Source organism: Myotis nattereri (genome assembly GCF_964212035.1).
Source record: "Myotis nattereri genome assembly, chromosome: 9".
Taxonomy (NCBI): Eukaryota; Metazoa; Chordata; class Mammalia; order Chiroptera; family Vespertilionidae; genus Myotis; species Myotis nattereri.
This window is the reverse complement of record NC_138084.1, coordinates 39,857,623-39,885,080: the sequence shown is the minus strand read 5'-3', so window position 1 is coordinate 39,885,080 and position 27,458 is coordinate 39,857,623. Positions and strand designations below refer to the sequence as shown.

General features: G+C 40.0%; 4 protein-coding genes across 4 annotated transcripts; 3 read left to right on the top strand and 1 right to left on the bottom strand.

Annotated features, from left to right (window-relative positions):
* Positions 1 to 3,099: 3,099 nt before the first annotated feature.
* On the top strand, positions 3,100 to 4,041 carry LOC308524114 (olfactory receptor 56A4-like; the record flags this gene model as incomplete). Its single annotated transcript, XM_081098265.1, has 1 exon — positions 3,100 to 4,041. One exon carries the CDS (start codon positions 3,100 to 3,102, stop codon positions 4,039 to 4,041), a length of 942 nt encoding a protein of 313 aa, XP_080954391.1.
* Positions 4,042 to 10,636: 6,595 nt separating this feature from the next.
* LOC308524154 (olfactory receptor 56A4) lies at positions 10,637 to 11,584 on the top strand (the record flags this gene model as incomplete). Its single annotated transcript, XM_081098303.1, has 1 exon — positions 10,637 to 11,584. The coding sequence occupies exon 1, from the start codon at positions 10,643 to 10,645 to the stop codon at positions 11,582 to 11,584; it is 942 nt and encodes a 313-aa protein (XP_080954429.1). The 5' UTR covers positions 10,637 to 10,642.
* A 4,481-nt stretch (positions 11,585 to 16,065) lies between these two features.
* On the top strand, positions 16,066 to 17,788 carry LOC308525440 (olfactory receptor 56A4-like; the record flags this gene model as incomplete). The annotated part of the gene is made up of 2 exons (XM_081100261.1): positions 16,066 to 16,314; positions 17,093 to 17,788. 2 exons carry the CDS (start codon positions 16,066 to 16,068, stop codon positions 17,786 to 17,788), a joined length of 945 nt encoding a protein of 314 aa, XP_080956387.1.
* An 8,144-nt stretch (positions 17,789 to 25,932) lies between these two features.
* On the bottom strand, positions 25,933 to 26,880 carry OR56A3 (olfactory receptor family 56 subfamily A member 3; the record flags this gene model as incomplete). The annotated part of the gene is made up of 1 exon (XM_081098239.1): positions 25,933 to 26,880. One exon carries the CDS (start codon positions 26,878 to 26,880, stop codon positions 25,933 to 25,935), a length of 948 nt encoding a protein of 315 aa, XP_080954365.1.
* Between the last annotated feature and the right edge of the window lie 578 nt (positions 26,881 to 27,458).

Below are 27,458 nucleotides of genomic sequence, written 5' to 3'. Positions count from 1 at the left end.
CGTCTGTAGACTCAAAGACTCCCACCCACATCATGGCTAGGAGGTCAAGGCTCTGTGTCTGGTTGAGTCAGAATCTTCCTTTCTACCCTAGCCTAAATTCATCTATGAGCCAAGGTGATCACTCTTTTTCTAGGAATTATAGCTGGGTTTGGATCTTCTGCTGTAATTTTGGTTAATTCAGTACTTTTCTCATATTTCCAGACAGCCAGTATCTTATGTCAGAGTACATGAATTTTTCATTAGCGCTTAGAACAAGGAACCACTACAACAGCACCTTTATGAATATCAGTCCATAGATACAAACTGATGGAATTTGAGCATTGAAATCAAAACAATGCTCAGATAGCCAAAATCCTTCATTTCTCAGATCAGGAGACCAGTTTCACTGAGTCGATACAGAGAGAGAGGGTAAAAATGGACACAGCTATTAAGAAATTTAAAAGGGACTCTAACACAAAGCAGAAATTGTATTACTACCCAAAAGAATATATCTGTACTATAGGAAGTCTGAAAGGGATATTTCTTCCCTGTATCAGTTCAAAGACCATCAGTGATATTCTTAACTCCAGTCTTTCTCTGCTCCCTCAACTTTTCTTACACTAAATTCTGTAGTCCTCCCACCCCTCAAATACTTCCTTTCTTCTCCACTTGTAAAGTCTTTTTTCAGACTGTAATCACTCCTTCTGTGGACTATTCATACCTTCTGTATGATTACCCTTTGTCTCATAGCACATAAACTCTCTGTTTCAAATCTTCTGTGGTTCCTTACAGTGTACATGACATCTACTGCTACCTGGTGGACCTCACATGGCTGAGTGTTTGATCATTGTCTGCTGACACTCTGGTCTCCTAACTCCTTGCCCCAAAGAACTAGGATCTACCAGCACCTACACCTCATCACTAATCATTACTAAACATCCATGTAGGTAGGCCTTTCTTCTCTTACCACTGTCTACAAGAATAGTTCTTTTCCCTCAGGTGAATGTTGCCTCTTTTTTCCTTTTCTTTTCTGATGCTCCCAGCTTGTTATGTCTCTGGGTCTAATAGAACACAACAACGTCTTAAACTTAAATATCACTTATTTATTTCATAAATGAGAAAACTAGGCACCATGCAGTTTAAATGGATATCAGGGTCATAGGAGAATTTTAAAAGGAAGATTTGAAATGTATCTGAGGCCAACTTTTTAACCATAGCTTTATTCATCTTTACTTCCATCCCTTTCCCACTGTTTGTCAGATCATCTTTATTAGAGCAACAACTATATTTTATTTTAAATGCTTTTTCTTCTATTAAGTTATTAGAAACTTTTTTCTAAATCCATGCTATACATGATTATGCCTAACATTAAGACCAGATACAGAGAAGGCACTGACTATTTTATGGCTTGTTCAAATAGGTGGAGTCACTCTGAAGATCTAGAACTGAGGTTATTAGAAAAGAGAAGTCTTTTCAGAAAATGGGAGTATGCCGTCTATTCTTTCTATATCTCTGATTCACACTGAGGGTCATTTCCCCAATCACATATGAAATTACAGGACAGATCTGATACATAATTGTCCCTACCACTGTTAGAACCCCAGAGCCATGTGTGTGTGTGTGTGTGTGTGTGTGTGTGTGTGTGTGTGTGTGTACACTGTATTTGGAAAGTCTGGGATATTCAAAATGAAAGTCCTGGGATCTTATGTTCTCTGACAGCTAGAGTTTGATATGTTTTCATTCACATTTCACTGTCCTAAAAGAGACTATCAGATGGGATGGGTGAGCAGTATCAGTAATCTCAACTATACTGATTATATGCCTCCTGGGCTCCCTCCTTCCTCCTGCCATGACTCCCAGTTTTTTTTCCTTTTCCTTTGCTGTGCACCCCTTAACTATTACCCTTCCTAGCACTTGGCCACCCTGTTCTTTATTTAGCAGTGAGGAAAATAAGACAGTACCAACTGGATAAACAACTGGAATTAAAGCAGCTAAGTAGACAGAACACAAATTCCATAGGCTAGAAATAGTGGATCCTTGCTCCAAGAAATCATATACAAGTTTTAATATGTTTTATTGATTTCAGAGAGATAAATGGAGAAAGAGAGATGGAAACATCGCTGATGAGAAAGAATCATTGATCGGCTGCCTCCTGCACTGGTGATTGAGCTCACAACCCAGGCATGTGCCCTGACCTGGAATCAAACCATGACCTCCTGGTTCATGTGTCAACACTCAACCACTGAGCAACACCAAACAGGCAATCAGATGATTTTTTTATTACCAGGTTAATGGATTTCTATGTAATCTTATATGACTATATCAACTCACTAACTAGCTTCCATTCTGCCTTTGGAAAACATCTCAGTGTGCCCCTCAATACTAACTGTCACCAGAGTTGGGTTCTTCTGAAGGATCTAAACCAGAGAAGACACTATTGAACCTTCACAAAGAGACACAAAAGCAAATAATCTAGCAAGAGAATTATAAATGCTATGCCTTTAAACTAAAATCCTCTTCCGAACTGAAAGAAATCACTGTCTTTGGTAGGAGTCAAGGGCTGCTCTACCTCTAGCTCAATATTTCCTAATGAGTGAAAATATAGACTCCCGATGTTGGGCTCTGTCCAGTTGTATGGAGTCAGATAACAGAGCTCCCCATACAGCTATCTTTTCTACACTGTAGGAAGGAGGGCTTAGTTAAGTAATTGTTCTAGTTGAGTGCAAATCTTGTGTGGTGGCTGGAAGCATGAACACAAGAGTCAGATTCCCTGGTTCTTTACCACTACTGGCTCTCTGATTTAGTTCAGACTACTCTGCTCCCTCTTTCATTATCTGTGAAATTAGTATAATATTAATTACTCTTAAATGTTTTTAAATGATAGTGAGATTGTGAATATAAACATTCTGCGTAATGCCTAGCACATGAAAATTGTTGAGTTAAATGTCAGTGATGATTGATGATGATGATGATGATGATTTAAAAACTCTATTGGGACAGATTGAGAGCCCCAATGGAAACTGAGTTCTACTGCATCTTAGAGCATATACTTTCAATGGTGATATATTCTGTTCTCATTTTTAGGGACTCTGAATTTCTAGCTTGTTCAGGATTTTTTTCATGACATCACCCAGCAACTACTCCACTGCTCCAGTCTCTGAATTCCTCCTCATCTGCTTCCCTAACTACCAGAGTTGGCAGCACTGGCTGTCTCTGCCCCTCAGCCTCCTCTTCCTTTTGGCCATGGGGGCCAATACCACACTCCTGATCACCATCCGGCTAGAGGCTTCACTGCATGAGCCCATGTACTACTTTCTCAGCCTCCTCTCTCTGCTGGACATGGTGCTTTGCCTCACCGTCATCCCCAAAGTCCTGGCCATGTTCTGGTTTGACCTCAGGTCCATCAGCTTCTCTGCCTGCTTCCTCCAGATGTTCATCATGAATTGCTTCCTTGCCATGGAGTCCTGCACATTCATGGTCATGGCCTATGACCGCTATGTGGCCATCTGCCACCCACTACGGTACCCATCCATCATCACTGATCAATTTGTGGCTAGGGCTACCATGTTTGTTGTAGCCCGAAATGCCATGTTTTTTCTTCCTGTTCCAATCCTTTCTTCCAGACTCAGATACTGTGCAGAGAACATCATCAAGAATTGCATCTGCACTAACTTGTCTGTGTCCAAACTCTCCTGTGATGATATCACCTTCAATCAACTTTACCAGCTTCTGACAGCCTGGACTTTACTGGGCTCTGACCTCATCCTTATTGTTCTCTCCTACTCCTTCATCCTGAGAGCTGTGCTAAGGATCAAGGCTGAGGGTGCTGCGGCCAAGGCCCTGAGCACATGTGGTTCCCACTTCATCCTCATCCTGTTCTTCAGCACAGTCCTGCTGGTTCTGGTCATCACTAACCTGGCCAGGAAGAGAATCCCCCCAGATGTCCCCATCCTGCTCAACATCCTGCACCACCTGATCCCCCCAGCTCTGAACCCCATTGTTTATGGTGTGAGAACCAAGGAGATCAAGCAGGGAATTCTAAAGCTCCTGAGGAATCTGTAAGAGGTAAAAGGGATCAGGTCCATCTTTGGAATTGTCAATGAAAGTCAGGAATTATTTTTATGTTGGAAAGGAAATTTCACTTCTAGTCATGGAATGAGTTCGGATTCTTCTTTTTCTTAATATCTCAGACAACAATAGAAATATTCCTCTGTGGATTTTTATTTCTTGTTGCTTCAAAGGAAACCTCCCTTTCCTGGACTTTTTGATTACTTGGGAAATATCCTAGATCAAATTTTTAACCAAGGTCTTCCTAAGCCTTAGCAAAGTGGAGCTGGTTTAGAGTGATAGTGTTTGGCCACTCAAGAAACAAAGTCTATATGTTGACTTTAAAAAGATCTGCCTGTCCCCTGATTTGCAAAGAAAATTGATTCCTATCCTGTCTCCTGTTTCAGCCTGACAGAGTCCTACATGGCTTGTGTTGTAAAGGGTTGACTGGTCAATGTATAGATGTTTACCTCAGAACTTTGGCTTTTGGGGTTGAATACTTTACCCTGAACACCCCTGACTCTCTGGCAACTGTGGCAGACATACTGTCTTCCGCCTTCTCAGATCCTTTTACTAGTAGACCCTGTAAGATTTTCCATCTGTACAATCTCTCTTTATTACTTATTGTTGTTTTGAAGAGTGAATAAACTAAGTATAAAAATTTTTGTTCAGTACCTTAAATGTATACACATTACTGTATATGTATAATACATAGACATAAATGAGTTCTTCTGATCCTTCTTTTTCTCCTCCACTTCCTCCATTACCTCCTTCTCATCCTTGTTTTTCTAATGACAGTTCTTTTCCTGTTGCCCTCTGAATGGGAACAGATCATTATCTCATGCCCCATTTACCTTATGGTATACGATATCCATAATATTTAGTGTTTCTCCATCCCTAGAGTCATTTTTATTACTAGTTTATTTTCTTGAGAAAACTTTTGCCTAAACAATAGGGTGCTCCATATAACAGTCAATTTAATATATTCTATTCATATTCATTTCAGCCTAGGTGTGCCATGAGGCTTCCTACAAACATACCTTCTGGAGTTCCAAAAGGCCGCCTCAAGTGATATGTGGCCATGACACCACATCTTACTCACATTCTTTGGGGCTACATGGCTTCCAGTGTCACTTATCCCAAGAAATTTCTCCACATCCCATTCTGTGTTATGGAGGGAGCAAAACAGGCTCTGACACACTAGTCATGATAAAGCAATCTGCTTTCACCACGCTACACTTTCTGCATCTGTCTTAGTAAACTATCTAATTGATTTATGACCACATAGTGTACAGATGTTTGGTTGCTTTGCAACCCCTACCCAGAGCAGTACAAAGGAATATTACTCTCAGTTTACCTCTAAAATAACCAAAAAAAAATAAATGGAGCCCACAATACTGCATCACATATTTTCTTCAGATCCCTTGGAGTCCTTTCCTTAGTCCAATTTTTATTTTTAGGGTAGTAGAGCTTCTGATCTGGTGAAGGAAATAGACATCCAGGAAGCTCAGAGTCCCAAACAGGATGAACCTAAAGAGGCCCACACCAAGACACATCATAATTAAAATGCCAAAGGTTAAAGACAAAGAGAGAATTTTAAAATCAGCAGAAAGTAGCTTTTTACCTACAAGGGAGCTCCCATAAGACTGTCAGCTGATTTCTCAACATAAATTTTGCAGGCCAGAATGGATTGGAATGAATATTCAAAGTGATGAAAAGCAAGGACCTACAACTAAGATTACTGCACCCAGAAAAGCTATCATTTAGAATCTAAGACAGATAGTTTCCCAAACAAGAAAAAGCTAAAGGAATTCATTACCAACAAACCAGTATTACAAGAAATGTTAAAGGGTTTTCTTTAAGATGGGAGTGGGATTAGTGCAATGGCTGAAAAAGGGGAGGGGATTAAGAAGTACAAATTAATAGTCACAGAATAGTCATGGGGATGTAAAGTGCAACATAGAGAATGTAGTCAATAATATTATAATAACTATATATGGTGTCAGGTAGGTACTAGATTTATGAGGGTGATAAGTTAGTAAGCTTTCTAATGTCTAATCACTAGGTTGTACACCTTAAACTAATATAATAGTGTATGCCAACTCTAATTAAAAAATAAAAATACTATTGAAAGTCAAAACAAATAATAAGTAAATAAATGTTTCACTTGTTTGTTCCTGTTTCTAATTAAGCTACTGCACTGTGGGTAATAAGGGAAAAATAATTCTATCTAATAATAGACAAACATGGTAATTGACTGTACCTTCACTACGCCTTCCATTGGCTAATCAGTGTGATATGCAAATTAACCCCCAACAAAGATGGCGACTAATTTGCATACTGCAGGCAGATCCTGCTGTGCCACCCCACCTGGGGCTGGAGGCAGCCCAATCCCCAGCCGCTGGCCATTCCAGCGCAAGATCTGGGCCTGCCATGTGCATGGCAGGGTGGGCGGGGTGGGCAGCTGCACGATCTGAACCACTGCCCTCCCCAGCGCGGGATCTGGGCCTGCCATCTGCGACAGGGGGAGATGGGCCAGGCACCACGGGATCCGGTGTGCCATCTGCCACCGGGGGAGAGGGCCTAAGCCAGCAGATGGTTATCTCCTGAGGGGTCTCAGACTGTGAGAGGGCACAGGTTGGGCTGAGGGACCCCCATTCCCCCCCGCCAGTGCACAAATTTTTGTGCATGGGGCTTCTAGTCTATATTATAAAAACCCACTGTCCCTACTGCCATAACAACCAAAGACTAGCATGGGTGGGCAGGGCTGTGAGCATGGCGAGGCCTCATGCTGGGCTTCTAGTGTTTCCATAACATGTTATATTTCATAGCCCATGAAATTACCCCAATTTAAGGATAATATTGAATCTTCATTTAAACATAAATTTTCTAAGAGTATGCTTAATATCTAAAATACATTTCTGTTTATCCTAAGTCTAGAAATAGATGTTTCATTCAAACATATACACTATTTTTGTAGACCCCCCCTCCACCTTCCTGGCTCCACTCAGCTCTCTCCCTGTTCTTCAATACTCTGATATTGAATTTTGTCTTCTGTGTTTTCTCTTTTCTTGCTGCTCTCTTCCCTCTTTTGCCCCATTCTCCCCTGCCCCCAGGACTGAGCTTTATTCTCAAGGTTCAGATGCCTAAAATGGTCTTAGCTCTGTGGGCTACAGGTAAGGGAGGGACAGAGTTGAGCTCAGGGACCTGAAAATAGCCTCAGGAGCCTCTGAGGAACCGATGGTACAGTAAGCAGTCATAAGTAGCAGCAGTACAGTACAGCCTCCTCGAGCTAGTAGGTCTGCTGTGGAGCCAGGAAAGTCCTAACGATGGGAATGATGAGGCATGTAGCATTCCACATATACAATATAAGCTGGGAGTGGAAATTATTCTGACAGGACTACTATACATCTGATGCTGCAGATTCATAAGCTACCAATTACCACAAATCTGGTGGGTCGCTGCTTTCATATGGGAACACATTTTTCTAGTGTAAGCTGTACAGTACCCATTTAGGAAAGCCAAGATTTTCAAGGTGAGTGTTCTTGAATTAAATCTATACCTTTATTATCAACTAGAGGCCCGATGCATGAAATTCATGCAAGAGTAGGCCTCCCTTCTCCCGGCTGGCAGCACCGGCTCCCCTCTGGCACCCAGGCTTCCCACCAGCACCCAGGACCCGGGCTTCCCTCTGGCTGCCGGCAGGCACCTGAGACCCGAGCTTCCCTTGCAGCCCCAGCTTCATCCAGAAGGTCATCCAGAAGGATGTCCAGTCTAATTAGCATATTATGCTTTTATTATTATAAATTGTCTATGGCAACTGGAGACCAGGAGTCTATATTCTTTTTTTCTTCTATATGCTGCCATTGTTATTTCCCAAAACAGATTCTAAAATGTTGGGTATAGAGCATGTGATCAAAAATATTAGTGACTGATTTTTTTTTATTGATTAAGGTATTACATATGTGTCCTTATCCCCCCCCCCCTGGTGTCTGTGTCCATTGGTTAGACTTATATGCATGCATACAAGTCCTTTGGTTGATCTCTCCCTCTTTCTCCCACCCTCCCCTACCTTCCCTCTGAGGTTTGACAGTCTGATTGATGCTTCTCTGTCATTGGATCTGTTCTCATTCATCAGTTTATGTTGTTCATGAGGAGTCTATATTCTTAACTGCAATTTGGCCACCCCTAGAGAAGATTACCCTAGAATTACCAGATGTGCTAGGACAGTAATCACACTTCCTGATTACTCCCTCTTGGCTCTCTGGCTCATCCTGCTTTGTCTCCCAGTGTTCCTTCCTACTTCTCTGGGTGGGATAGAATAGCTTTTTCATTGCTCAAGCAACCATGCTCCCCAGAAGACTCCATACTAGGTATAGAATTAATTGCTTATTTGTGGTTTATCGATCCACTATAACCAATTGAAAACAAAGCAGATGAGTTCATAGGAATAGATTTATTTCTTTAAGGTAACTGGAATCTGGCTACAGATAAGTTTGTATGATCTGACTAACAGGATAGTTTTTATTTGGATTTATGTCTGAAAGTATAGTTCTTTTCTAATTCTGATTCTACCTTTTGAACCTCAGATCTTTGGCCACTCTTTGTTAACAAAATCTAGTTTTGGTTCCCAAATATATCTTATGTAAAAGAATTATCTTCCTGTGAACACATTTGGAAATATCTGGACACTTTTGCATTCTTTACTGAATAGTGAAATTGATTCTTTAAAAAAAAAAAAAAACTCCCCTGGCTTAAGGAAGGAGTAGGAGAATAGTAGTATCTAGTCTGAGTCAAGGAGGTCAGGGTTGCTGGAAAGTCCTAGGCCCTGTGTCAATTAAACTGGGAGCACTTCATATGCTGATTATCTCTGTCTTAAAGAGGTATTAACAACCTGAATTTGAAAGATCACTTTGCTAAGAAATTTTTAAAGAAAACTTGATAGAGACTATTGAAAAAGAAAATTTAAAAAAACTATAATTTTGAGCTGATCCAGAAATAGAACTAAAAAAGGAATTCTCTATATAACCCAAGAGTCATAGATACCATATGGCTAACACCAAGAGAACACTCATATGTTAAGCAAACTCAAAAGAAAAATGTTTAGTTTTCCAAAAGTCCAGACTTGTACTATCCATTAGACTAGCCACTAGCAGTATGTGACTATTGAGCACTTCAACTGTGGATTGTCAGCACTGAGATATGTCAAATACACACCTGATTTTGAAGACATAGTAGAAAAATAAAAACAAAGAATCAGTTTTTTGTCCTATCTATAATTCATAAATTAGCTCTTTAACAGTTTTTACATTGATTACATGGTAAAGTGATAATATTTTGGATGTACTCAGTAAAACAACATATGTTATTAAAATTAATTTGCATGTTTCCATTTAATGTTTTAAATGTCTAATGGAAATTGAAGTTTTGTATGTGGCTCACACTGTATTTCTATTGAAAGTGCTGCTAAAGATTATATGGAAAGTGATAATATCTTAGGCAAAACAGAACAGCAAATTTGTTTTTTCTAACTTCCAAATCTTCAAATATTCACAATTACTTCTTAACTATAAGGCTCTCACTTTCCCAGAAAATAAAGAGAAGCTGATTCATTGGAAACACTGCTATTGTTGACAAAAACTGGTTAAGATTGGACTGTCTCAGAGCATTAAAAACAAATTGTGTTATGGGGTATGTCAACCAGTGTTATCAGATAGGCTTCTCATGGCAACCATATAAAGGTTATCTCATAAGTGTCTTGATTTTGTTCATAACCACTTATGATATTCTAGGCCTTGAACCCATGAGATCCTATTTAGTCAAGTTAGGATTGTGACTGACTGAGAGAGAATCCATGATGGAATCAGATGAAGACAGAAAGACGCTCTTATCCCTTACTCTTGGAATAGTCCTGTTGGACCAAAATTGATGACTTTTGAAATTTTTTTTTCTTATCTTGACTACTTGCTTAGAATATTAGGAAACTTTTTAATGTCTTCTCTATGGTCCTGTAAAATGATAGTCCTAACTCTAATGAAGCCTTCAGATATTTTCTGGTGATGAACTAAGGCTTGATTTCTCCTTTGCCTATGATGTCCTCTCTTGGAGAAAAAACAGGGGCAGACATATCTTTGGGGCAATGGCTTTTCTGCTCTGCATAAGGGATTTTGTTTATAGAGACAGAAAAGGTAACAAGAGTTGTAATTCAGACTTCATGGTCCCATGACACGGCTTCACTACTGTGATTTTAGTGAAATGACTTTTATTGCCTTTGATTCTTCATCTACAAAATTGGAATAGCAATGGAATTGTCTTATAAAAAGGATGATCATGTAATTTATCAATCAAGTTCAGAAACTATTAAGAGTGAAAAGGGGTATAAATAGCTATTTCACCAGTCAGATAAGAAATACAATCATCCTACTATCATTCTACTTACAGGATTTTTAACAAAATTAATTGGTTTATATTTACTGAGGACTTAGATAGTACCAGACACTTGACTATGATTATTTTTCAATGGTTCTTTGGAATATTAATTCTTTTTCCATGGGTATTTATTATGTCTTACCCTTCAAGGTTTTCTAAAGTGTCAGTTGTAATCAGAATATTTTACATGGCATTGCCCAGCAACTACTCCACTGCTCCAGTCTCCGAATTCCTCCTCATCTGCTTCCCTAACTACCAGAGTTGGCAGCACTGGCTGTCTCTGCCCCTCAGCCTCCTCTTCCTTTTGGCCATGGGGGCCAACACCACCCTCCTGATCACCATCCGGCTGGAGGCCTCTCTGCATGAGCCCATGTACTACTTGCTCAGCCTCCTCTCTCTGTTGGACATGGTGCTTTGCCTCACCGTCATCCCCAAAGTCCTGGCCATGTTCTGGTTTGACAACAAATCTATTAGTTTCTCTGCCTGCTTCCTCCAGATGTTCATCATGAATAGTTTCTTGACCATGGAGTCCTGCACATTCATGGTCATGGCCTATGACCGCTATGTGGCCATCTGCCACCCACTACGGTACCCATCCATCATCACTGACCAATTTGTGGCAAGGGCTGCCGTATTTGTTGTGGCCCGGAATGGCATTCTTACCATGCCTATCCCAATCCTTTCTTCCAGACTCAGATACTGTGCAGAGAACATCATCAAGAATTGCATCTGCACTAACCTATCTGTGTCCAAACTCTCCTGTGATGACATCACCTTCAACCGGCTCTACCAGTTTGTGGCAGGCTGGACTTTACTAGGTTCTGACCTCATCCTTATTGTTCTCTCCTACTCCTTCATCCTGAGAGCTGTCCTAAGAATCAAGGCTGAGGGTGCTGCGGCCAAGGCCCTGAGCACATGTGGTTCCCACTTCATCCTCATCCTGTTCTTCAGCACAGTCCTGCTGGTTCTGGTCATCACTAACCTGGCCAAGAAGAGAATCCCCCCAGATGTCCCCATCCTGCTCAACATCCTGCACCACCTGATCCCCCCAGCTCTGAACCCCATTGTTTATGGCGTGAGAACCAAGGAGATCAAGCAGGGAATCCAGAAAATTCTGAGGAAGCTGTAAGAACATAAGTGAGATTTGACCTTGGAAACAGAAACTGATAATGGGGAATAATTTTCATGATGCATAGAAAATGTAAATGATTACTACAGAAATAAGTATGGATTTTTCTTTCTCTAATGTTTCACTTGATCCTGGAGATATCCATATTTTGACTCCTGTTTTCTATTTCACTGACTGTTTTTGCATTCTGGAGTTACCTAGAAGTTTCTCCTGGCCTCACTTATGTGAAAGGGACTTGTCAAGCCATAATCACAGGAGCTTAATTAGAGTGCTATTGTTTTTTTTAAATAAATAATAAATGGTAGTCTAATCACTTTCAATGCCTCTCAATCTCCTCAATTACTTAATATTTAGATATGTATTAGATCCCTTGATTCTACTTAAGATCTGATATAGAGATCAAATTGGTTTTGTACCATGGATGGATCTCTCGTGAACATATAGAAAGTTCACTCCAGAACTTGGATTCTTATAGTTGAGTGAATGCCATGCACCATCCATTGCCTCCTCTAGCCCTGTCAGATCCTATTTATATACTAGTATTTATCCAATGACACTTCTCTGTAGCATAAATTTCCTGTTATTCTTTTCTTTTTTAAAAAATGTTTAAATAAATTTTAGGATCACTCAATTGTGTGTGTGTGTGTTTTAAGTGAGAGGTTTTTTTGTTTCAGATGTGCTTTATCAACTTCTGAATTCATATGATCCTACCTGAATTTTCCATCAGATTTTAGGCATGATCCATCCACACTCTCTCCTGCTTATCTTAGATGTACTTAAATTGACTTAGCCTATTTTCATTCCTGTTGTGTCAATCATTATATTCTGTGCTGATGCCAACATAGTTTCTTATGGCATCCAGACCTTTGGATTAGTGAGTTATTTGAATAAGGATATGTCTGTTTTACTCTTTGCTTTTCCCTTTCTGACCATGCCCTGAAAATGGTGGCGACTCAGATACTGATCCAATATTTCTTGAGATTAATTTACATTGTTAACTAGGCTCTTTTTTGAATACTGAGAACTTCATATATGAGAATCATTTGAAAATGTCCTCAAATGTAGCTCATCTATGATAAAGTTAGCCATTCTTGGGGGGGGGGGGGGGCTTATAACATCATTTTTATGGCATTGTCCTTTATAAAAGTATTAGCTTTTCTCTACTCTCTCTTCTCTGTTTTACAACTCTAAAAACTGATCCTAACTAAAATACAAAACACTCTTCTTAAACCCTCTTCTATTCACCCATATTTCAGTTAGTCCTAGCTCATTATTTTTAGATTATGTGCTCCAAGATTTTTTCTTAAAGTCTATGCAGAAGTATCTTTTTCCACATAAAAAAAACCAACAACAACAACTTTATTTGACAAACTATGTTCATTCTACAAGCCTCAATTTAAACTCTACCTACTCCAAAATTCCTTCCCTTGTTCACCCCAATGGAATGAATCTGACTATATGGAACTATGTATAAATCTCTTTCTGATACTGGTTTATAAATTCCTCTGAGTATGTGGAGGAGTTTCATTCATCTTGTTAACTTAATATACTTAAGAGTTGTGAATACAATAATTTATATATTGTAGTTTTTATTTAATAAAAGTGAATAATTCATATGTGTGTAACTTGTTTCTTATTTCCCCTGAAAACTTTTTAAGGAAAGGATCAAGTTGTTAATATATTGTATACCCCAAAGCACCTTACAAGAAGTATTTTACAAGTCACAGTTCAAAGCAATTTTATATATTATAGAACCTAAGATTGCTTATATTGGAATGAGATAACAAAGACTTTTATTGAAATCCCAGGTATACCTATTTGGCCACTGGTTAGATGTGTAACTTTTGACTCACCAATCTAGCTCTAGTTTTCTCATTAAAGAAGAATGATGTCCAATCATCATAAAGTGCTTATTTTAAATACATTTCTAGAATGCAGCTAACATGCAAGTTGGGGTCATCCCATAAGTATAATGACCTTTGTCTTCTTAAAGGATCTCTTAGATACATCCTCCAAGTCCCTGAGTGATATTCTTTGCTATAACACATAATATATCTGTTTACATAACTCTCAGACATCTGAAGAGAAACTATAAGCTGATCAACTCTCTTTCACTTCACCTTAGTTTAGATGCAGAAATCTCTCCTTTTACATTGGAAATGTGTATGTGCCTGAAGGGAGGCCACAGCTCCTGGGAGCAGGATTCCCAAACCAATTCTTCATGTTTTTAACCACAGGAGAGTGGCTTTTATAGAATCAGCATCTTCATAAAGTTGTCCAGTTGCTAAAGCCACAATAGAAGGCCAGTGAGAAGTTGAGGAGTCACACATTGCCTGGAAGCAGTTGAATGATCAAACTGCTACTTGGAGCACTTTCTCGGTAAGGCTTTTGGGAATAGTACAGTGGAAAGTGAATCGTAAGTGAGACTGTAAGTTTGGTCTTCTACTTAATTCTTTGTTTATTTTAGAAAATGTTATTGCACCTTCATATATGAGTTTGTAAAGACCTTGAAAATCACTGACATAAAAAAAGCATGAGCCCATTAGAGCACGGGCAGCTGAGCTCACAGTAGTTAAGCTCTAGTCTGTCTCCAGCAGAACACTTGACCAGCAAGTATTCCTACTTTGAGCAATAGAGATATATTGTTAGTGTCTGGATTTGTGCCAACTGTCACAAAGAAAAATGAATCAAACCTTGTCCTTGACCGTAATGAGCTTTGGTCTTCCTAGGAGAGGTGGTTAAGAACTATGGATCCAGTCGGAGAGATAAAACTACAAAAAAGAAACCTACAAACTTCCCAGAGAGTCCATGTAAGGAAGATCACTTTTAAATTGGAACACTAGAGAGGCCAGACTGTGCTGAAATAACTACAGATCATGGGAGAAGAACCAGTTGGATGTCTGAATCTGAGCAGAACTGTGGCCAGAGCTGCTAAAATGTGGCAGCAGCCTTGAATTAGAATCAATTTAAATCAGTGGTTAGGTTCAGTTGTCACGGTTGGGTGTAGCTCTGTCATTCTCAAAGTATTATTCCTGGAAAGGCAATATCACCATTACTGGGAATTTGTTAGAAGGACAACATTTTGGGCTTCCCCCTCAGATGTATGTACAAAATTGGTAACTGGGGGTTGTGTTCAGCAATCTGTGTTTCAACAAGAAATCCAGGTGATTTGATGCATACTCACATTTGAGTCTAGATAAAAGAAACTAGTGGTCTAGATAAAAGAAAGTCATGGTGAGAATACCATACCATATATTTAAGAAAAAAAATAAAGTAACTCTAAACCTTGATTAGGACATTTTTTGTGTGTCCAGGGGTGCCCCTGCCAGATGTCCAAAACATCCATCTGTGAGAGATGACCTTCCCTCTGCTTCAGGGGAGAGCACAGCAGAACCTGGCAACTTCTTCACCAGCAGGATCCTGGATGGTTAAGGAGATACTCAAAGAGAACTAAAGCTGCCGTCTGTGTAGCATCGTATCCTGAGGCATGTTTAAGGATTCCTTCAGTTCTCCCCTTGTCCTCAATCCCTCACTTCCTGATTTTTCCTCCTTTTCCAGGCAATTGCAGAGGAGGTTTTATTTTCTTAGGTGGTTACTTACTGAATACATATACAAATACAGAGACTGCATAGGTATTTTTTGTATTTATTGTTCTATCACAAGGTTACATTTTTTTCATCACTAAATTATTTTTTCTTTGATTCTGCTTTGTTCAGCTTTTTACTGAGTGTTAAGCAAGAATGCTGAAGGTTTATAGTAGAGCAAGATATGGAGATGCTAGATTAAATTAGTCAAGGGCATCATGATACTTTCAAAAATCTGTCAGCCCATGTATCTGAACTATACTTATGGAGTGCCTATTATGTCTCCAGGTGCATTGTGTTTTCCTCTGTGCTATAATATAAATATAAGATTCTATTGCTGGCAGATGGAGCACAGACTTTTTACAAAACAATTAGGAAACACCAATGAGTATAGGAAACTTTTATCAATATTTGATAGCAGCATGATCAGAGAAACAATGGAGAGAAGAGGCATCTATGTATGTAAAAAAGAATAATAATTTTAAAAATTGTAAGAGGTGTAATTCTTGGTACAGGTAGAATAGGACAAGCAGAAGTTAGTTATCTGAGGGCAAGAGAGTTGATCCTATAAGAAACATATGACATATACAAAAGCACAAAGATGAGACCAAGCAAAGTATGTTTAATAGGAGCCTGAGTCTATGTGGGTGAGGTAGGAACATACTTGAAGGGAGTTATTCTTTATTCATAAAGTTATGAGTACTAAGAAGATTGTTTAATATGGAGTGATGTGATACAGTTTACATTGTAGAGAGATTTTATGCCAATAAAATTGTGAATAAACTTTACAGCCTAGAATGGAGGCAAATAGATAAGATAAGAGGTTTTTAATGAAACAGTCAAACCCTGAATTCATGTGTCTTTTCTTTCAGCCAGTTCCAGGTCCACCTGCCAGTCATGGTATCATCTCTCAACAGCACAGGAACCCAGGTGACTGAATTCCTGATGATGTGCCTACCGGGAATGCAGGACACACAGCATTGGCTGTCTGTAGCCCTGGCTCCCCTCCTGGTTTTGGCACTAGGTGCCAATTTTGTGTTATTACTTGCCATCTGGCAGGAGGCATCTCTACATGAGCCCATGTACTACCTGCTTGCCATCCTCTCCCTGCTGGATGTCATCCTCTGTCTCACAGTCATCCCCAAGGTCAGTGCCTCCCTGAATTCACTCTCAGGCAGCCAATCCTCTTTCTTGGTTTGTTTGTTATTTCCTGCTATAAATCTGCTTACACCTGAATAAAAATACTCAATGAACAGCCTGCACCATTACATTTGGTCTATCTGAGCTAAGATATGCCACCTCTCATTCTCCAAGTCCCTGTTTTTCTAAGGCTTTACTCTTTCCCAAATAACAGGTCCTCTCTCAATGTCTGAATCAGTGATTTTTCCAACTTCTGCCCTTCTTTTTACTTCCAGGGTGATTCTCCTTGACTGTGAATGACCCCACCTTTACATCCAAGGCCTCTAGAATTTACTTTCTAAGATGTGACTGGATGTATGCATATGTCATTTACTGATATAGGAAACGTAGTTGGAAAAGGGTTCTTATGAATATGTAGAGGTTGGAGTCTTTAAATATAAATATTGGATTACTGGGCGTAATGTCTTGTGATACATTTAGATGGGCAGATGTGTCAGCTGGAGTTTGGGTAAAAACTATAAAGATCAAGAGAAGACAGGCTATAAATAAACATTTTTAAATAAAAATCATGCTCTATAGATAAAGGGAAATGGTTGTAAATCAAGCTCTGGAGATGAGATTTGGATGCACAAAGAGGGTACTTGAAAACAGGATACTGTCCCAGCGGGGATTATGGGGCTGTGGCTTGGGGATATGGAAGGTTGAAGCCATCTGAGTGTTTTCCATGTTAGGTACCTCAGGGTGGGAATGGATGCACAGTTTTTGAGAATGATGATTCTGGCAGGTCCTGCTCATCTTCTGGTTCAACCTGAAGCCCATCAGCTTTGCTGGCTGCTTCCTGCAGATGTTCATCATGAATACATTCCTTCCCATGGAGTCCTCCACCTTTCTAGTCATGGCCTATGACCGCTATGTAGCTATCTGCCACCCACTTCGCTACCCATCCCTCATCACTGAACAGTTTATCATTAATGCAGCCATTTTCATTGTCTTGCGAAATTTTCTGGCCACACTGCCCACACCTGTTCTGGCTGCCAGGCTCAACTACTGTGCCAGCAATGTGGTGGAGAACTGCATCTGTGCCAACATCTCTGTGGCAAAGCTTTCCTGTGGGGATATTTACCTAAATAAACTCTACCAGTTTGTGAGTGTTTGGTGCCTACTGGGTTCTGATCTGGTACTCATCTTACTATCCTACTGCTTCATCCTGAGGGCTGTGATGCGTCTGCAGTCAGGAGGTGCAGCCACCAAGGCCTTGAGTACTTGTGGTTCCCACCTCATTCTTATACTATTCTTCTATACATTGCTGCTGGTATTCATCTTCACAAACAAGGCAGGAAAGAAGGTGCCCTCAGAGGTACCCATTCTTCTCAATGTCTTGCATCACCTTATTCCACCAGCCCTGAACCCCATTGTTTATGGAGTGCGAACCCAGGAGATCAAGCAAGGAATTATCAAGCTACTGAAGTACCACTATTGAGAGGTGAGAGTCAAAGATCAGGGATTATGGAATTTGGGGCATATATTAGTGATGGTTTCATCTGAATTCCATAAGAAACAATATGATATCCATGCTGCTACCCTCATCTTGAACTTAAACCTTTCTCAACCACTATTACAATATTTACCCTCACTGCCCCAATGGGATATGCTTCAGCCATATAAAAGAAGAAAATCTTGCCACTTGCAACAATACTGATGGACCTTGTAGGCATTTTGTTAGGTAAATTAAGTCAGGGAAAGACAAACACTGTATGATCTCACTTACATGTGGAATCTAAAACCCAAAGCAAAACAAAACAAAACATGAGCTCACAGATACAGAGAACAGATTACAAGGATGGTTGCCAGAGGCAGGGGTAGGAGGTGGGCAAAATAGGAAAGGGGGTCAAAAGATACTAACTTTGAATTTTAAAAAAATTAGACATGGGGATGTAATGCACAGCATGATACTGTATTACATATATCATAGTTGTTAAGAACATAGATCTTAAAAGTTCTCATCATAAGAAAAACAATTGTAACCATATGTGATGATGGATTTAACCAGTCTTATTGTGGTGAATATTTGACAACATATACAATTATCTAATCATTATGTTATACACCTGAAACTAAAATAATTTTACATGTCAATTGTACTTCAATAAAAAGTAAGGATGTGAATACACTATGGTGTTACCAAATATTTAGTTAATAGAAAGAAAACTTAAAATCCCTAAAGGACCAGGCTGAATTTGCCTCACCCCACCCTGCTCTATCCCAGATCTTTAAATCCCTGGTAAAGTATATCAAGAAAGGTAATTGTTTTAGCTCTCCTTTATTTACAGCTATCCCAGCAATATTCACTGCCCATTTGCTCAGATCTGCCTCCTGTGGCATCCAGCCTAGGAGTAATGCAGATGCAATTATTCAATCAAGTAATATTTGAAGAGAATGCTTTAGTATTGAGCATTATTCCAATGAAACCCAAAATATAACATCTCTGTGCTGTATCATTCCCTCTCTAGTAACATTATGATGATAGGGTCTGGCCTTAAAACGCCAGCCTCTTCTTTTGTAGGTCTCTAGTTTGTAGGATTTAGTCCCTGCTTTGGTTCTGACCTGCGTTCTCATTCTATTATCCTACATTAGCCTCCATGTCTCTGCTAGTTCTAGGATGATAGTCATCTCTTTGCCACAGCCCTGGACCTCTGTCTTTGTCTCCCCATGGCTGTTAACCACCCACTACAGGAATGTCCATTACTTCTTGGGCTTCTGTTTGTTCTTGACTTGGGCCTCTGTACTTATTGCTCCATCTGGTTGGAAAGTCTTACTCTGTATGTTCAAATGATTAACTTCTCAGCACTAACATTTCAATTCAAAAATTACCTCTATTGAATGTACGTTCCCAAATTTGCACCCAGAATGACTTTCTTCTGCTATTTCAGATCTCTCAAACACATTATGCCATCTCTTTTTCTTTTTTTATTTATTCATTTACCTATTTAATAATTACATTTCCCTTAAATCGAATTCACCTTAAAAGGTACCTGGATTGCAAGCAGCTTGTCTTTTTTGTTCATGATCTTATCCTCAGTTCCTAGATCCTGACATATCTGGCACATATCAGGTGTTGAATATATATTAGATGTATTGGTCCAAAAAAAAAATGGTTCCTTAAGTTTAGTGTGCACGGCCACTGCCACATCTGTGACCATACTGAAATATATTCTTAGGTCAATCTCCAGAGTTGGTTGGAATGTCCTCTAAGATATCTTTCTGATGCACTTAACAGTGATAGGAGACAAGTCTTTGACATGCATAAAGCTAATCAACAAGACCTTTGAGATTCTAATCTTTTAACCCTGTTTTCAAATATTTTATATTCTGCATTCTTATTGTTTTCATGCAAAGAACTCAGAATTCACCCTAATTCTCTGGTTTCCTTTTCTCTTTGTGGTTAAGCAGACACAAATCAGAGAGATTTCATTTATTATTGTGATCATTTATTAAACATTTTAAAACAGTTAACTTGCTTTTTCTTTTTCATTTTTTAATCTCACCCAAGAATATGTTTTTATTGATTTGAGAGAGAGAGAAAGAAACATCAGTGTGAGAGAGAAACATCCACTGGTTGCCTCCCATATAAGCCCTGACTGGGAATTGAACCCAAAATCTTTTAGTGTATGGGACAATGCTGCAATCAATTGAGTCACCGGCAAGGGATGACTTGCTTTTCCTATCCATTTCCTGAGTTTTTCATCAATATCTGAGAAGAATATTAATTTATATAATATGTTGTGAGTGAAATACAGCCACTGTTGTTCTTTATTGTGTTTTTCACATAGAAATAGGGCATAAAACTCTATAAGTGAGCCAGAATTTCTGTTCCCACATTTTAAAAATTAGTAGACAAACAATGCAGATATTTTAATAATACAAAAAAATTCAAAATTCAAAATTCTCTTTTAGTAAAAAAAAATCTTGTTATAAATTCCTCAGCTCTGCAAAGTCATTTCATATGTTTCATTCTGCCATTTTATTTTTTTAAAAATCTGTGTTTGTTTTGAGATAAGTTGATGTGAATCAATATTAAGCTTCATAATTTTTAGAGCATTGATCAAAAGATGCTGGTAAATACCATTTAGAAGTTGCAAGAATTATATTTTTTACAGTAGCAGTTGATTAAATTTGCTTTAGAAGTATATTATATGTTTATTTTGAGAATCCTTCTCATTGATATTTAATTAGAAATATGTTGAATTAAGAACTTCTTCTGAAATAGTATGGTTTGCAAGAGTGAGATTTTACTTGGCTATACTGGTCTGTATCACAGAGAATGTATTGTATAAATGGAATTTGAACATAATAGTACTTGAAATTACTGTTCATTGTTAGGATGATGTAAATGCGTTTTCATTTTCAAGCAGCTAAGAATAGGAGTCCAACGTTTATATAAATAAAGACCATCAGATAAAGTTCAAGATTGATTTATTTTCATTACTGGATGGAGGATTAAAGAAATTGACAAAGCATAGAACACTGTACCTTAAACAGATCAGTGGTTTATTTAATATTTTAACTCAAGTTAAATGGCCTCGACTTTGGGAACTGTACTGATAGTAGACTTTGACACATTTTCTTTTTGGGGTCAGAAGGCAGGAACCCATAATTTGGGGTGTAACAAGACTTTCCCTGAATGGAATTGATATTTCCCACATCAATAATCCTCAGAAACATGTGAATGTTTGAGTCATCTTGTCAATCCTAAAGACAAAATGAAGACTCAAATAGCATAACTTAGTTTTTTCAGAGGGAAATGCTTTGTCTATTGGAGCCTCTTGGCTATTGGACCAAGGAGGAAACATACCTGGGCAGGTGAATCTATACATGGGCTGGGATCTATACATGATGTGAATGTATAAATTATCTTCCAAACATGCTTGGATTTTGGCCTGTGAACAAAATTATAAATTATAGTATTTGGAAGTTAACCTTGACACAGTGTTCAAATTTCCCATTTAGATTCACCATTATGAGACAATGTGGGAAGTATCTACACCCGTGTTTAAAGGGAAAAAGTATAGCTCAGACACATATCAAAAGTAAAGGGATGGAAAAGGCATTTCATGAAGATGGAAACAAAACAAACAAAGCTGTGGTAGCAATACTTATACCAGACAAAACAGACTTAAAACAAGAGACAAAGAAGGACTCAGCCAGCAATTCCACTTCTAGGAATTAATCCAAAACACTAATTTGAAAGGACATATGCATCCACATGTTCACTACAGCATTATTTACAACTAGAGGCCCATTGCACGAAGAGATTTGTGCAATAGACCTTCCTTCCCCTGGCTGCCGACACCGGTTTTCCTCCTGCACCAGGGACCCAGGTCTTTGGTCCCGCTGCAGTGATGCTTGGCTTCTCTGCTGCGGCCCCAGCAAGGCTCTTCAGTCTTCAGTCTTCAGTCTTCACTCCAGCCAGAGCCTTCAGACTTCAGTCTTCAGTCTTCAGTCCACCCAGAGCCTTCAGTCTTCGGTCCGCACCTGCATATGCAAATTAACCGCCATCTTTGTTGGGTTAATTTGCATACTCATCCAATTGGCTGGTGGGCGTAGTGGAGTGACACCAATTTGCATGTTTCTCTTTTATTAGTGTAGACTAGAGGACCGGTGCACAAAATTCGTGCACTGGGGGGGTGGGGTTCCCTCAGCCCAGCCTGCCCCTCTCACAGTCCGGGAGCCCAAGAGTGGATGTCCTACTGATGGCCACAGTCTGGCAGCAGAGGCTCGGAACAGGCGTCCCGTGTGTGTCTGTGTGTGTGTGTGTGTGTGTGTGTGTGTCTGCTGGGGGCCTGCCCCCAGCCACGCCATGGAGGCTTGGAGCAGTAGCCCCTCTGTGTTGATCTCTCAGGCTCCTGGCCTCCACTGCATGTTGTACTCTCCCTTGAGCTATGGCCAGGATGGGGGTGCCGCTTGCAAGCTGGGCTTTTCTGCTCCCGGATCGCCATGGTGACCGGGGAGCAGGCCCAGCTGTTGGCTGCCCACAGGCCGGGCTTTCCCGCTCCCAGGTCTCCATGGCAACTGGGGAGCAGGCCCAGCTTGGAGCTGCCCACAGGCCGGGCTTGCTCTCCTGCTCCCGGATCCCCATGGCAACCAAGGAGCAGGCCCATCTGGGGGCTGTCCACAGGCCAGGCTTTCCTGCTCCCGTTTCAGGCCCAGCTTGGGGCTGCCCGCAGGCCAGGCTTGCTTTCCTGCTCCCAGATCAGGCGCAGCTGGGGGCTGCCTACAGGCCGCACTTTTCTACTTACTGATGGCTGGATCACCACAGCGACCCAGGGCCCAGCGGCACTTTCTTGCTCTCCAATAGTGATAGGGTCCCAGCTGGGGGACGGGGCTTAGCAGTGCAGGGCTTAGGTGGCACGGGGGTCCCAGGTGGGGGCTCAGGTGGCACACAGGGGTCCCGGCTGGGAGCGGGGCTTATGCCCCGCTTCCCAGGGCTGCACATGGGGCCCGGATGGCAGCTCGTGCTGTCCCACCCTGCCTGTAGTATAGGATAGAGGCCTGGTGCATGGGGGGGTGGGGGGGCTAAGTGGTTTGCCCTGAAAGTGTCCCGGACCAGGGTGGGGGTCCCGCTTGGGTGTCTGGCCAGCCTGGATGACAGGCTGAAGGCTGTTTGCAGCTGGTCAAACCCCCTTCAGGGTGGGGGTCCCCACTGGGGTGCCTGGCCAGTCTGGGTGAGGGTCTGAGAGTCACTTTCAGGCTGGAGGGCAACTTAAGCTCCCAGCCTCTCCTTTTTTTCTTTTTTCTTTTATTATGGGATTTATTTAACTTCTATAGCTGTCACTGGAGCTGAGAGCTGGCTCCAGCTCTGAGGGCTGAAAGCAGGTTTCTGGGTCTGTTTGGCTTCTATAATTGAAACTCTGTTGCCATCACAGCAGCTCTAAGCTCTGAGGCCGAAGCTGGCTGAAAGCAAGTTTCTGGAGCTTGTTTAGCTTCTATAATTGCAACATAGTTGCTTAGAGTGCAGCTCAGAGCTGGGCTGCAGCAGACGGGGAACCTTGGCTTCCTCCGTCACTGGAGCAAGCAAGCCTCCTGTTTGCTTCAGCTGCGTGGCTGCCGGCCACCATCTTGGTTGGCAGTTAATTTGCATATCCTGCTGATTAGCCAATGGGAAGGGTGTTGGGGTTATGGTCAATTTGCATGTTTCTCTTTTATTAGATAGGATAGCCGAGATGTGGAAGCAACATTAGTGTCCATCAATAGATGAATGGATAAAGAAGTGATGCATATATACAAGGAATATGACTCAGCCATAGAAAATAATGAAATATTGCCATTGGCAGCAACATGAATAGACCTAGAGGGCATTATGCTATGTGAAATAAGTCAGACATAGAAAGACAAATACCATATGATTTCACTTATATGTGGAATCTAAAAAAAAAAAAAAGTAAACATGCACTGGCCAGTGTTGCTCAGTTGATTTGAGCAATATCCCATTCACTGAAAGATCACAGTTCAATTTTTGGTCAGGGCACAAATGGGAGGCAACCAACAGATATTTCTCTCTCACATTGACCTTTCTCACTCTCTTTCCTTATCCTTTCCTCTCTCTCTAAAATACATTTAAAAATAAAAAACAAAACAAAATAAACAAACAAAACAGAAACAAGCTCATAGATACAGAGAACGTTTTGATGGTTGCCAGATGGGAGGCAGGTGGTTTGAGGGATGGGTGAAAAAGGGGAAGGGATTCAGAAGTACAAATTGGTAATTACAAAATAGTGACAGGGATTGACTGTAAAGTACAGTCAATCATATTATAATAATTATGTATGATGTCACATGGGTACTAGATTTATTGGTGTGATCATGCTGTAAGTTATATAAATGCCAATCCCTATATTGTACACCTGCAACTAATATAATATTGTATGTGAACTGTAACTAAGAAATAAAAATTATGTTTAAAAAAAGGGAAGAAGTATGAAAAAAGAGAATCAGTGTGAGTGATGGCTGTCTTGAGACAGAACATGGTAATATAGACCTTAGAACTAGAAATATGTTTTAAAATAACTAGTTCACTGTCTTCATGTAACAGATGAGGACTCTGAAACTCAGTGAGGCTGCTGATTTGCTCCCTGTCTTGCATCTTATTTGTGGCTGTGCAAGGCCTAGACTGTAGAACTTCTAACTCACCAACTCATGCCTTTTCTTTTTTTCAAGTCACTCCCTTTATACTTCTTTATACTTTCTTCTATGTAGAAGAAAACATTCCTTCAACATTCCTTCATAGATTGCTTTATATGCTATCTAAACAGCATATGAGTTCCTCAATGATTGAAATTTTTTCTTTGCATTCATACCCTGGTGCTCTAACAAAGTTCCTGTATTGGAGTAGTTGCTTGAAAGTCTTTCTTTAATTAATAACATGCCCTAGTATATTTCAGTGTCGTTGCTGGAATATCTTCTGATACTGTGCCATATTAGTACACCAAGGCAGAGCTCTACATGCACATCACAAACTGAGTCATCATGAATCCTGAAGAGGAGATTTAAAACACAGACAATGGTGTGAAGGCATTGAGAAACAGACTTTACATGGTAATTCCTTCTCCTACACCCAGTAAATCTCATTTCTCCACATGTGAGCAATTCTTTCAAGAGCTATACCCTTTTGAGAGTATAGACACAGGCTTTGCTTGATTAAGAATAAGGAGAAAAAAGTTATTGGCCTTGTTGGAGAAAAGTAAAAGAGTCCTATTTATGGACTTTTCATTATTTGGTACTGACATTTAAAATACTGTGGTCTTCTGCAGAGTATTATGCTGAGAAAAATAAGCAAGTCAGAGAAATATAAGTATCACATGATCTCACTCATATGTGGAATTTAATGAACCAAATAAACTGATGATCAAAAATAGAAGCAAGAAGAGACTTAAACCTCAGAGGGAAGGCAGGGAAAGATGGGTGGGAAGAAATCAGCCAATGAACTTGTATGAATATATGCATGACCCATGGATAGAGACAATAGGGTGGTGAGGGTCTGGGGTAGGAGGAGGATAGAAGCGGGCTGGAAGAGGTTTATGGGAGGGAGGGGAAGAGAACCTATGTAATACTTTCAACAATAAATATTTAAAAATAAAATACTGTGGTCTTTTCACAACAGTATTATGCAACTAGGTTAATAATAAGTTACAGGCATGAACATTTCCATCTATAGTTATTTAATTACATGTACAGAAATAGTAAATACAATATTAAGTGGGGTTTATTTCTGAACTATAGGATTCATCCTCCTGAATTCTCACATTTTAGACTAAACAGGATCATAAAGATTAGAAGAAATTTTAAGTTACAGAAATAACAGGGGGAAGCATTGGAGTTTAAAGGGAAGGGAACGAGTCAAGAAATTGTTTCAGAATTAAAATCACTTTTCTCCTTTTTTTAGAATCATATATGAGTGTTGATTTCAATAATGCTGGCAGTATGAGAGAACAAAAGATCATCACAAAAATCTGCTCTTTACTTTTCTCCTTGAACTCATGTCTCTGAGCTATGAGTTTCAACCCAAGTTCCCATTACCTGATTTTTAAGTCATTCTGTTTTAAGAATTCAGAGATCTAGTTGTCCTTATTACCATCCTTTCTTCAGTAACCTCTGGATTCCTTGCTTTATCTCCTGGGTTCGCACTCCATAAACAATAGGGTTGAGGGCTGCAGGGATGACATGATGAAGGACATTGAGCAAGATTGGAACATCAGGGGAGACCTTCTTCTTAGCCACATGAGTGAGGACAAAGACAAGAAGGATGGTACTGAAGAAGAGGATAAGGATGAAGTGAGAACCACATGTGCTTAGGGCCTTGGTCATGGCACCCACTGCCTTGAGTCTCAGCACAGCTCGCAGTATGAAAGTGTAGGAGAGGAAGATGAGGATGAGGTCTGATCCTAGCAGAGTCCAGCCTCCAGCAAATTGGTAGAGACGATTGATGGTGATGTCATCACAGGAGAGCCTGGAGACTGACATATTGGCACAGATGCAGTTCTCGATGACAGTTCTCCCACAATAATGGAGTTGGACGGAGAGAATGGGTATGGGCACTGTAAGAAGGACATTTCTGACCAAAATAAAAATGGCAGCCTTAGCTACAAATTGATCAGTGATGATGGATGGGTATCGTAGAGGGTGGCAGATGGCTACATAGCGGTCATAGGCCATGACCATGAATGTGCAGGACTCCATGGCAAGGAAGCAATTCATGATGAACATCTGAAGGAAGCAAGCAGAGAAGCTGATGGGCTTGAGGTCAAACCAGAAGATGGCCAGGACCTTGGGGATGACAGTAAGGCAGAGCACAATGTCCAGTAGTGAGAGCAGGCTGAGCAGGTAGTACATGGGTTCGTGCAGAGATATCTCTAGCCAGATGGTGATTAGTAGAATACCATTGGCCGCCATGGCCAGGAGGAAGAGGAGGCTGAGGGGCAGGGACAGCCAGTGCTGCCAACTGGTTGACCTGACAAAACAATTCAGGAGAAAGTCTGAAACCTCAATAGAGGTGGTTTCATTTTGGTGTGCTGTCATATTTTGTCATATATTTCTATAGCTTCATTTTAGTGATCTGTAAAATTAAGATATAATTAGCTTCTACTCAAAATATATGAAGACACACTTTGCTCTACCTAGATTAACTAGTGGATCCTCTCGGTTATCCAGAGGCAACTGAATTTTTCTGTATGTGCCATGCTATATAGAGAGTACTGAAGTAATATGATTTATACATATTTGTTTTGTTTAAGGTTTATTTTGAATAGATTATTATGTCTTCACAGTAAAGAATAGGAGAAAATTACTTAGAAATCTACTTTGTGACAAGTGAGTCTCTAAATTTGTATTTATAAGTTTGTTTCCTTTTATAATAGCCAAAATTATATATATATATATATATATATATAATTCAACCATAATGATATGCCCAAGTAACCCTGGCAAAAACTAGGGACTCAGATAAATTCCCCTAGACCTCCATGCCACCCCTATTCTGACCTTTCAGTAGTATTTATTTTGCTTTAACTAGAGATTTTTAAAATTATACACTGAAAATAAAAATCTGCATGTTGTCTCTTAAGTCATTTTAATTTGATAGGTTTGGACCCTGCTCA